Raw genomic sequence first — 12,125 nt, 5'->3', positions numbered from 1 at the left:
AGAAAATAATATAAATTTTTAGGGTCTTAAGATTTAGTAGTTACTATTGTCTTTAACAGAAATTAACTTGTGAATAAATATTTTAATTTTTAAAATATCTCATGTATATATTTAAGAATGACCTACAACAGGGGTGGGAAATAGTCCTTTGGCCTATTAAGAAAGTTGAAAAAAATTATAAATTTGCCAGGTAAATTGTTATCGGGATTTTGCAATTAATTTATTTATTTCTAGAAAAGCCGCCTAAACCTTGTTCCGGGCTTTGCCGAAGCATCCACAAACACAATCGCTGACTGTTCTAGTTCTTCTAAGGGAAAAAAATGAACTCGAACTCGAACGCTGCAATGACTTTCTCGACAACCAAACAGCCTCCACAACTGAGCCTTCATCAAGCCTTCAACACCTTTCAAAACCAGTTCTCCGCCTTCCTCCGGCACTTCTCTCACCATCCCCTGTTCAAACCCAATACTCCCTCCGTTCCGGACCCTGCAAAACGCGTCCTTGAAGCTCCTTTTTTGCGCCTGAACTCATTTTCTCTGCCCTTTTATAAAAACCCAGTTTGGGCTAGTATGACGCAGGCCCTATCAGGCGGCGGCAGCATGTCCACTGAAGCCATTGAAGAGAGATTGGCGGGTATTCCCGTTTATGCACTGAGTAATAGTAATGAGGAATTCGTGTTGGTTTCGGGAGCTTCGAATAGGAAGTCTCTTGGGCTAATTTGTTTCAAGAAAGAGGACGCTGAGGCTCTTCTTGAACAGATGAGGAGCATGGACCCTCTAATGAGAAAAGAAGGCTCTAAAGTGGTTCCGGTTGCTTTGAACAAGGTTTATTTTGTCACCATTTCTTCTTTTTATTGGTAATATTGTTTATGTAATGTTTTTTTTTTTTAAAGAAAAGTTTCGCAGTTGAAGATTGTTTTACTGAGAATCTTATCGATGATAATTGAATACTATTTTCTTTTCATTGAAAAATTTACCTCATCTCTATTATTTATTTATGACCATCTTTTCTGTTTGCTTCTATTATCTATCGCCAAGTGTTAATAGGTTCTTAAGTGTAATTGCATTAGTTCGGCTAGTTTCCTGATTACTGAATCTAACTTTCTTTGATTAGGATTACAAAGCATTTTTTCAACATTTCTTTTTTGGCAGGTTTGCCAACTTAAGGTTGATGGGGTGGCGTTTAGGTTAATACCAGAGGCTACTCAAATCAAGAATGCACTTAAGGTGAGATGGTTTGTTTTTATCGGTTTTATAATCAGAAAATGGTTAATAAGCTCTCCATGGGAATGTTTTTACAACCACGGTTATCTGTTTGAAGCAGTTAAAGTAGAAGAGTTTTGTATTGAGTGTGTGAGCAACTACAAATGTCTTAAACTCTTCAATTTCAGTGCTCAAATGGGAATATAAAATCAGATAATAAGTTAAAATCTTATGCTAACAATTGGAGTAGATCTTTACCAAGACATTTCTCTGCTTCAATGGTAGTTCCTGCTTAAGGTATTGTTTAGCATTCTGTTCAATCTCTTAAATATTTCTGGGATAAAAATCCAATAAGAGAACAAAAGAAACTAATACTAGATTTTATAGTGTTTGTCTAAACATAAATGCTACTTGCTAAGAAGTAGTTTATCCCCATATCTTTTCTGTAGTAGTGTTAATAAGGAAATAAAATCGATTAATTGATTAATTTATTGTTTTTTATTCGTGGCATCAAAGGGAAATCATTTGTTGCAGTGACAAATATTGCTCAATATATCTATTTTGTGAAATTTTTTACAATGATCTATTTGTGGGTTCAATCTTGATTCCTTTATAAACAATAAAAGTAAACCCAGCTGCTGATCATTTTATTTTATCCACAAGTCTGACTTCTTTCTGGATATTTGTTTTGTGGTCCTTGGGTTCCTTCATTCAACTGTATGCATTAATGAAAAAGTGCACTGGATTGAAGGACTATATTACATAATAATCTCATCATTATAAGTTTTCTTGAGATAGTAAATCCATACTTATTTTGTTGTTTTGTCCTTTTTTAGGAGAGGGAAAAAGCTGGATTATTAGGGGATGGCTTCTCTGGGGTACCAGTTTTCCAGGTTCTTTCTTAGAACTGCTGAATTTGATTGTACATTTGCACCACATATGTCTTTGTCTAACAAAGAATGTTGCATGCCATTTTAGAAATTATGTACACCATTATTGATTTAATGTAGGCTTTGATTTTCCCTTCTTCTAGATTCTATGAAATACTAAGGATAAACAAAGAAAAATTGTGATGGATATTGGAAAGCATTGAATTGATTAGGACTTGGGATTATTTAGTATATTTTTTAAGTTAATTGGATTATAAAACCAATTATAAGGCCAGCTTAAACTAGGTTAAAGAACTATTTTTATGATCCAGAGGAAGTCATGAATTTGTAGTATTTAGGTATTTCTTTGGATTACCCAGAAAAAATAGTTTCGAGATTAGGAAAGAAGGGCTCATATGAGCCACAATAGTTTTTGTTCATTCGGGATCTTTGAATGTGAAATGATTTAACATATCCACTCATTCACAAACCAGGTTATCTAGAGTCATGAAGCTTAGTGTTAGAAACTATTTACTAGACTTGAGAAGTCTTTAGATGACTTTTATGTGAAATAGTTTTCAAATATGTAATGTTCATTAAACACTGCATTGAAATCTATTGGCTGATTTGAGTTCTTGAAAATATTAGAACTTTATTTTGGAGGAATAATATTTGATTATACAGACCATGAGGATCACTTTAAGCTGAAATTGGTTGGAAAAGTTGTGACTGAAGCTTTCTGCTTTAAAATAAATGTAAACACAAGAAAATTTAGGATTTTTTAACATGATTAATTATGTCTCTATTTTCTTGGTTTAAAATATCATTTTAATTAATTAGCCTTGGATATTAAAAAGGGAGCAATGCTCTACCACAAGCTGTGCCTTCAAAATTGTATATATGGTCTGATATGGCATTGTTGGTACTAGGAAAGGAGGATTCTTTTCCCCCAATTTTCATTATCTATTCAATTTTTACAAAGTGTTTTATGCATAGGAAGAAAAAAAAAATAAGAAAACCAACCACTGTCTACCTAATTTAGTGGTAGCCAAACCTAGATAGATCTAGCCCAACCTAAACTTACCTTTATAGTCTACTACATGGTTTATTATTTTTCCACATTACCCCTCAAGCTAATGATAAGATATATTTACCATTCCTAGCTTAGGTACAATTGCTTGAAATACTATGCTACTCAATCTGTTGGTAAGTATATCTACTATTTGACGTCTAGTAGACACATAAGGTATGCAAATCAGTCCACTTTCCAACTTTTCGTTAATAAAGTGTCTATCATCTTATAAAACCCAAAGGCTTTATCAAAGAAAATTGAAAAAAGAATTAAGAAGAAAGATAGAGATTTGATCACTTTGAGAGGATCGACCTCCAATTTGATCATTTCAAGGGATCAACCTTTAAATTGGCTAAAGGCTTTGAATTATATTTTATTGTTTTCTCCAAAATAGCTATAGAGCATCATATATATATAGAATTTCTAATCTTTAATCTACTAGGAAAACTTAATAAAGGAAATAAAGTATTCCTGTTTTAATTAGGATAATATTATATTCCTAATATATTTATGATTCAAATCCTTAAAATTAGAAAATCCTAATACTAGGATTCAAATCTCTAAAATTAAGGAAATCTAATATTCCCCGCTTCTTCAAAATGACCTTGTCTTCAAGGTTGAGCAATGATGAATTCTAGTCCTTCAATGACTTGTTGGACTCCCAAGTTGTCTTTGTGTTAACCCAACTAAGTTCGAGGTCAGATCTAATGATTGGGTCTGGTTTTAGTTGTAAAGGGAATGGATGTGGTTGGTATTGGTTTGAGTTCATATGACAAGTTAGACTTGGGCTTGGATTATAAGTTTGAGATCAAATTGAGTTTGGGCAAATGGTGTAATTTGAAGTGGTGAATTAGGTTGGGTTATATTTCGGACTGAGTTTGACACCTTGATTACTCTTTTCTCTTGTTTTGTCTTCTTCTCACCTATACTCTACTTTCATGTGGGGGTAACCTCTACTTGCAATAGGACTTTTCTTAACTTCTTCTGCCTCTCAACGGCCTTCACCTGCAAGTTTCCTTCTCAACAACTCAAGCAACAACGACAATTATCACAGTAGCAACTCAAGATAGCCTTAACATACAAAGCAACATAATAGTTTAGGAAATAAAGACTAATTCTAGAAATGTAATCTTGTATTGATTTGCTATGTAATTAAACAATATTTGATTTCAATACAAGCTGGGATCTGTTTCTAGAAATCTAAAATATCTCACAAAATTCTTGTTACATAAACTAGAAAAGAAATAGCAAACATGCAAGCTTTTGAGAGGCCTGCAACTCTCCCTTGATTTTCCCAATTTTTTCTGTAAAATGACTAAAGCTTTTCTCCCTCCTCTTCCCTGCTTTTATGTTCCTTAATAGCCAAGCTCTCTCCTTGTTTGCCATGTGTTCTCTCTATTTTTGGTTGTTCATGCAACTGAGAGTTTGTCATCTGCTTCTTTACCTTGCTGCCATGTGTCTTCAGGAACATTTTCTTCCTTTGGTTATCCTTCCTACAAGAGTCATAAATGAGTTTTAACACAAGTTTAGATTGCTCCAATTGTTTGTTGGCGGAATTTGAAATTCCATCTTGTTGACTTTTGCTAAAACCTTTAGGCAAACTATTCTTGAAATCATTGTGAGTATCTTGTAATATACTTAGAAGTTTCACCTTAAAAGCTTCCACTTGTGATTTCATAGAGTTATTTAGGTTTTGTTTTTGCTTTTTGGTCGAGGGCATGCAAATTTTTTTTTTTTTTGCGGTGGTGGCAATGATAGTAAAAGCGAAACCCTAGGAGAGCTGCTTTGATATCAAATGATTTTAGGGTTTTATCAAAGAAAGTTGGGAAAAAAACATAAGTAAAAAGTCAAGGATTTGATCTCTTCAAGTGAATCAACCTTCAATTTGATCTTTTCAAGTGAATCAACCTTCAATTTGATCACTTTGAAGGGATCAACCTTCAAATTGACCAAAGGTTTTGAATTATATTTTATTGTTTTCTTCAAAATAGCCAAAAGGTATTACATATATGTAAAATTTCTTTTGATCAACTAGGAAAGCTAAATAAAGGAAATATAATATTATTGTTATAATTAGGAAAATATGATACTTCTGCTATATTTAGGATAAATCAAATTAGGGTTCAAATCCCAAAAGTTAAAAAATTCTAACATTAGAATTAAATCCCTAAAATTAAGGAATCTTAATGATAAAACCAAAGAAAATTGAAAAAAGAATTAAGAAGAAAGATAGGGATTTGATCACTTTAAAGGGATCAATCTCCAATTTGATCACTCCGAAGGGATTGACTTCCAAATTTGTCAAAGACTTTGAATTATATTCTTATTGCTTAAGGAGAAAAAAAAAGCCAAAAGGCATTACATATAAATAAAATTTCTAATCCTTAGTAAACTAGGATTTGTATTCCTTACTTAACTTGAAATTCTAACAAAGGAAATAAGTAATAAAAGAAAATATAATATTCTTGTTATAATTAGGATAAAGTTAATACTCCCACTATAATTAGGATAAATCAAATTAGGATTCAAATTTCTAAAATTAAGAAATCCTAACATTCTCTGCCACTTCAAAGCACCTTTGTCCTCAAGGCTAAGTAGCAATGAATTATGGAAACTTCTTCTTCATCCATTCTTATATTTTGAATGCTATTTTGCATCATCCGTTCTTAAATTTCATTTTTAGTGTATGAAAAAAGTTAGTCATAAGCTACAACATACCTGATCATATAGTCTCTTATCTTAGAATGATCATAGATGAAATTCATCATTTCTCTAATATGCCTTGAACTGCTCAGATCACCTACTGCACTAAAATTGCTAATTGATCGTGATTTGTTGAAGGCAATTTGCTATTGCCCTCTCATGTTGTGTGGAATTTTTTTTGCAATAATTAGTAATATGATGGTAAAGATGATTGGTGTTGCTTGAATTGGCACATATGAAACAACAATCTCAGTGTTTACACATTACCCATCGGATTAATCTGCCTTCAATTGTTTCTTCTATTTAATCGAAGTGATCCCACTTCATCAACTTTTGTTTTAATTTTTTTTTTCCCTTGGGGTTGTGACACTTTCACAAGTTGGTGCTCCAAATGCATCGTCGACCATATCATCATCTTCAAAGTATTCAAACGAATTAAATTCATTTGAGTCAGGATCCATTTGTAATTTTTTGTGGAATAAAAAATAATGATTGACAAAAATTGTTATACAAACAGAAATTAAATTATTATACACAAATAAATATTGATTAAGAATTGAGATAATTTGAGAATAAAAGATTGATGAATGAAATTGTTGAGAGAACGTGAGATTGAGAAAGACTGAGAGTGAGGATTGAGTTAAGATTGTGTGATTTTTGCGAAGGGGGAGGGAAATAAAGCAAAAACAAACAAAAATTAGAGAGAAACTTGTGGAAATATTCTGTTTTAATTTTCCTGATTTCTATTTAAAGCTTGTACGATTATTTATTAGAGCAGTGGAATGAAGAATTCTTTCCCATAATTTTCCACAATTGATTTTTCTAAAATAGGTTATGATATTACCCCACCACCACTTATTGTGTAGCTTTCAGATCTATTTTACTAATTTTAAGAAGTATAAAATGTGGTAAATAACAGCCTGCTCAATAGATTGATATTGCAATTAATAGCTGTACATATAATTCTCAAGTTAGGGCCAAAGTATTTATTTTTTATTTTTATAATTTGATCAATGTTTTGATAGACACCTCAAATTAGAGTTTTAAAAACTTGAAATTTAGGGTTTTTTTAGAAAGTCCTAAAAGATTGTTGATAATAGGGCCAAAGTACTATTTTCATTTGTCCCCAATCAGAACTATTTTTATGTGACAAGTCAATAGTCTTGGATGTGAAATCTAACATCTTTGAATGCTTCATAGTCTTTGAGTTCAGTGTTGCATCTAAGCACAATCCAAAACAAAATTGTATGAATGGTAGGACCCATATATATGTTTCTCGCAAGAAGAAAAAAACCAGTGCAGGGCATCAAACTAGAAGCATAGATGACATTTGCACAAAAAAGACAGGACCACAAGAATTTGGAGGAGAATGTGGCAGGACTGAGTTGCAAAGAGAAAATAAAAATTAGGAAATGGAGAGAGAGAAAGCGAGTAGAAATTTGATATTTGTTGTGGAAACTTATAGGAGAGAACTTAGTTTGTCGAATACTAGGTGGAGGACACTCTTGAATTTGTCGGGAGATTGTGTTGAGTTGTTTACTGGAGGTATGTATCAAATTGGAATTAGGGCAACTTTTTTGGGATAGATTCAAAGTGGGAGAAATTGGAATCAAGAAGGGGAAGCATGGGAAATATAAGCAAAAACAAACAAAAATTGGAGAGGGATTTTGGAAGATGCTACCTGGATTGCCCAAAAATTAGATCTCTTTTCTGCGATTAAATTGCAAGAGCACTTGGCAAGGCTCGAGATGGTGCTAAAAAGGGGAGTCAACCGATTTTGACGATGAGAGAATGGGTTCCAGCAAAATTATTAAGTTGTTAGGGGACTGAAGGGAAAAATTGGCAAGTTCTAAAGGTTCAATGGTAAAATCGGACACATTTCAGGTGATAGAAGTGATGATTTTGAGAGAATTATATTGGCTAAAAATTACTTAGATGTTTATTGTTTTGAATCATGGGGGGTTCAATGATCTAGACTTATGCCTAAGGAATATATTTTATCCCAACAACATTGACTCTTGATTCAAGAATCACTAGACCAGCACCTCTTCCAAGTTGAGTTGATTTAGTAAGTAGTATTGACAAGGCAGGCATTGAAACTGATATGGCAGTGAATGATTTCATAAAGAAGTTGCTTGATAGGCTTTATGCAAACATAGGCTTCTCATCCACCAATCTCGAAGAGGTGTTAGTATGGGGTGTGAACTCTTGGAGCCAAATTTCATATTTAAGATGGAAACTGACATGAAAGAAGTTAGGGTAGGCAATAAGAGTAGGGCTGAAGTTTTGGCAGCTTGCTAGTAGCAAATGAAAGCTTGGATTTCAGATGCAAAAACAAAAAACTCTTAGAAGCAATAGCAATTTTCTTTGAGAGACCTCGTGGTGATGAGCAACGAGCACTTAGGAGAAGTTTATTGATGTGATTGTTTGAACCTCATAAAAGAATATCCTTAACTTTTCTCGCTAGGACTTCAACTAATTACATCTGTCAAGACAACATAGTTATCAAAGGCACACCTGAGACGTTCCTAGGCAACAGTTTACTTAAGGCAATGTGGTCATCGCCTTGAGCATGGTCAAGGCGACTAATGGTTTAAAAACGACCACCTTTAGTGCTTTTTTGACGCGTTTGGAGAAACTTTAGGAATTAAAGTCACTTAGGCTATCTTTGACTAGATTTGAGGGCTACTGACAATTTGTTGACCATTTTCGACATAATTTTAGGCTTTCCAATAGGTTTTGGGCAATTTATAGCATGATATGAGGGTTATTGGCAATTTATGAGATATCTGATAAGATTTGAGGTTGTTGAAGAGACTACCAAGGAGTTTTAACATCGTCAAGAGGTCGACAACGAGTTTTAAGATCGTCAAAAAGGTTATCAACAAGTTCTAAGGTTGTCAGAGAGGTTATTAGAGAGATTTAATATCGTTAGATAAATTACTTGAGAGATTTAAGGTTGTTTGATAGGTTTATGTGACTAATTCTTTATATAGTTGCTAGAGAGGTCGAGGCATGATAATCAGTTTGTGGTTTGATCTAAAACTATTAATAAAGTTGCTAATCAATTTTTTATTATTGTTGGTGTAGTAAAAAATTATCTTAAATTTACTTGAAATGGAAATTTTTTTAATGGAATTTTTTAATTGCATTAGATAAAAAAGTGCCGTCTTTGTCTTGTCATTTTTGCCTAGGCAATAGATTCCCTTATTGCCTTTTTGGCCTTTTTTGCCTTTGACAACTATGCAAGACAGGTTGAGTATGAGACTGGGGAAAATCATCTTTGCGATGAGAAATGCTTGGAGAAAATGCAACCTTCTTACTTCCACCTTGAGGACAAGGTGGCTTTCATTGGGTGGAGTAATGTTAGGACCCATATAAACGTTTCTTGCAAGAAAAAACCAGTGCAGGGCAACAAATTGGAAGCACAAATGACATATGCACAAAAAAGAGAATAGGACCATAGGAATTGGAGAGGAACATGGCATGAGTTGAGAAGGCCTGGCAGTTACAAAGACAGAATAAAATGGGGGAAAAAGAGATAGAGAAAGGGAGCAGAAAATTTATAGTGTCGTGGAAACTTGTAGGAGAGAACCTGGTCTCTCAAATACCAGGTAGAGGAGAGGTTTTCAGCACTCTCGAATTTGCAGGAAGATTGTGTTGAGTTGTTTAGTGGAGTTATGCATCATTTAATTTAAGAAGATTGTTTTTGTGATCATTAAAATCACAGATAGATCTGACCTTAACTGAAAAAAAATTGGCCACTAAAATATGAAATGCTATTATTAGCCAGGAGATCTCTAGTTTATTTTTGTTTTGCTTGGCCCCATTTTGGGCTATTATTTTACTAGACCTTCAATTAGAGTATTGTCCTATATGTTATGCTTTTTTGTTTCTGCTGTTTAGAGGAGCCTTTGATAAATGTATGGGGTTTCTGTAAGGCATGCCGGAGCATACACATATTTAGCTGTATGGACTATCACATGAGATATTTTCTCATGGCAAGGATGAAAAAATTCGATCTCCATGTACACATAGGAAAAGTTTTCATGATTAGGATGGTTCACTAATCCTTGGAATGTCACATGTAAAACTCATCTCCTCATGTTTGAGATGAGTATATGCAAACTTTTTGGACACTGACACTTAATATCATCTATGATACATATTGTGTTTGTTAACCTCATGGACCAAACACATAATAGCATGTCATTGCTAATATTTATCTATTCTTGATTCTAACAAGGCTGTGTGTGATCCCTAGGATGTCCAAATCTTGGCTCCTATTAGTCCACAGTATAGTTAGTAAACTCTTAATACATCAATATGGGCCAATAAATTATTATTAGTTTCATTAAATAATGATGCATTTTGTCATCGTATTTGTGTCTATAATGTTTATTTGTTACCCATTTTGTCATTCGTTAATCTCTTTATGTATATGTGTGTCCTCTGCAATTGATAAGCAAACTAACACAACAAGACCCCTTCAAACGGAAGAATTTTAGAATTGGAGACAGACTTGGTATTCTTGATTTTATTTTTATCAAACTTGAATTTTGTTGCCAATGTGGCAGATGTATCGGATGTAGTTCAAATTTTACTGCATAATCTGAGTTAAGATCTTACATATGGGTTGAAATTCAAACTTTTTGTGATTGGCCATTTATCTTGGCCCTGGTGATTTCAATATTATATTTCTGAAAACTATGAACATTTGAATTTCAGTCAAGGAGTCTGGTACTGAGAAGCCAAAACAAAAGCTATCGTCCAGTTTTCTTTAGAAAGGTTAGTGAAGAAGATTGCGTTTTTGACATACATCATTGTTCTGTTTACACTAGCTAGCACAGTCACAATTCTTCTGATCTTGGAATATTTCCAGGAAGATTTAGAGAAGTCACTTCAAAGAGCATCCCAACAGCAGAATAAGTTAAATCCTGCTTTCAGAAAGGGTGATATTCAGGTATGGCTTTTGTTGACCTTATGTGGGTGAATGGTGAATCTTTACTTTGTCAGTTTATTGATGTACTAAATTCTGTAGGTTGCTGTTTTTGAGGAAATAATTAAAGGGATGAAGGTATGTAGCATGTGTTAATCCTCTTTTCATATGGTTTCCTGACAATTTTCATTTGAAGCTTAACCAAAAATAAAATACTTTTTGCAGGATAGTAATAATTCAACATGGAATGATATTATTTTCGTCCCGCCTGGTTTTGATGTTTCGACGGTCCCCACCGAGCCATAGCCAACTTGAGAGATGTGGCTGATGACATTTTAGACGAAATTGTCAATTTGTCATGCAATTTTTGTCTTTGAAGTTAATTACTAGTGAAAAACTTGTACCATTACCTCTTTTTTGTTTTGTTAGATTTTTATTGACGATTATCTTGTGTATTCTACTGGAAATATATGTGAAAAAGTAATATTATACTTACAAATACTTGTACCGATAGCTTATTTGCTGTTTCATCTTTTATTTTCATTCATTATGTGCCATATCATATATTGTATACAAACTTTGGAGAAATTTTTTATTCACATGTTACTATACAATAAAATTATGCCTATATATAATTTAATTATATAGATGATGTGTTATTATATAATTGGATAATTTAGTGAAATATCAATATAGAGGCTGTAGATTCTTTATTTGTGCACATCACTTACTATTTCGGCTTTACTAAGTATTTTTAATATTTATAATCCAAGTTATTTGTAAAATAATATTCCAAAATTACCTTTTATCTAGTATTAAAATAGGTATTAATAGTGATATGTCATTATAGAATTGAAAACAGTACTATATTATTAGTAGTAAAATTAGTATATATTATACATGTGCATAGTTATTTTTTTTTTTAAATACATTCTTTCTTTGATTTAAAAACAAATATTGAAAATCTATAAAAACAAACCAAATCAAGATTGGGAAGATTGTGTCTACCCAAGAATTTTCAAACAATACTTGAAAGCGAGATTTGAATGTTGTCATAAATCATATAACTTAGCATAAACTTAGTAATAATTTAATTACAAAATTCAAGTACATTAGTTTTACCTAAAAGTTACAAAAATGAACAATTTTGAAACAATTTCTTCAAAATGCATAATTTAGAAACGAAAAAATTGTAATAAATAAATTATGATAGTTTTTAGATTAATATTTTTTTCAAGAACTAGAAAAAAATTATAATTGAATTGATTTAGAAGGCAAAATATCTAATGAAAGAATTTGATATAAATAATCCCTTGTAGGCTTAAATAACACCGCTCATC

The 12,125-nt window shown here is 32.5% G+C and overlaps 1 protein-coding gene across 1 annotated transcript; it reads left to right on the top strand.

Moving 5' to 3' along the window:
• The first annotated feature begins 232 nt into the window (after positions 1 to 232).
• Positions 233 to 11,284, top strand: LOC123221860 (protein TIC 22-like, chloroplastic). Its single transcript, XM_044644805.1, has 7 exons — positions 233 to 824; positions 1,152 to 1,226; positions 2,039 to 2,095; positions 10,575 to 10,634; positions 10,729 to 10,809; positions 10,888 to 10,923; positions 11,011 to 11,284. Exons 1-7 carry the CDS (start codon positions 321 to 323, stop codon positions 11,089 to 11,091), a joined length of 894 nt encoding a protein of 297 aa, XP_044500740.1. The 5' UTR covers positions 233 to 320; the 3' UTR covers positions 11,092 to 11,284.
• Positions 11,285 to 12,125: the final 841 nt, after the last annotated feature.

This window comes from Mangifera indica, chromosome 7 (genome assembly GCF_011075055.1).
Source record: "Mangifera indica cultivar Alphonso chromosome 7, CATAS_Mindica_2.1, whole genome shotgun sequence".
NCBI lineage: Eukaryota > Viridiplantae > Streptophyta > Magnoliopsida > Sapindales > Anacardiaceae > Mangifera > Mangifera indica.
Note: the sequence above shows the minus strand (reverse complement) of the source record. Positions and strands in the feature narration are given on the sequence as shown.

Coding starts and splice junctions, on each gene's coding strand:
- LOC123221860 (XM_044644805.1), top strand. CDS start 321: ATGAACTCGAACTCGAACGCTGCAATGACTTTCTCGACAACCAAACAG. Junction 825..1,151: donor TTCCGGTTGCTTTGAACAAG/GTTTATTTTGTC, acceptor CTTTTTTGGCAG/GTTTGCCAACTTAAGGTTGA. Junction 10,924..11,010: donor AAATAATTAAAGGGATGAAG/GTATGTAGCATG, acceptor TACTTTTTGCAG/GATAGTAATAATTCAACATG.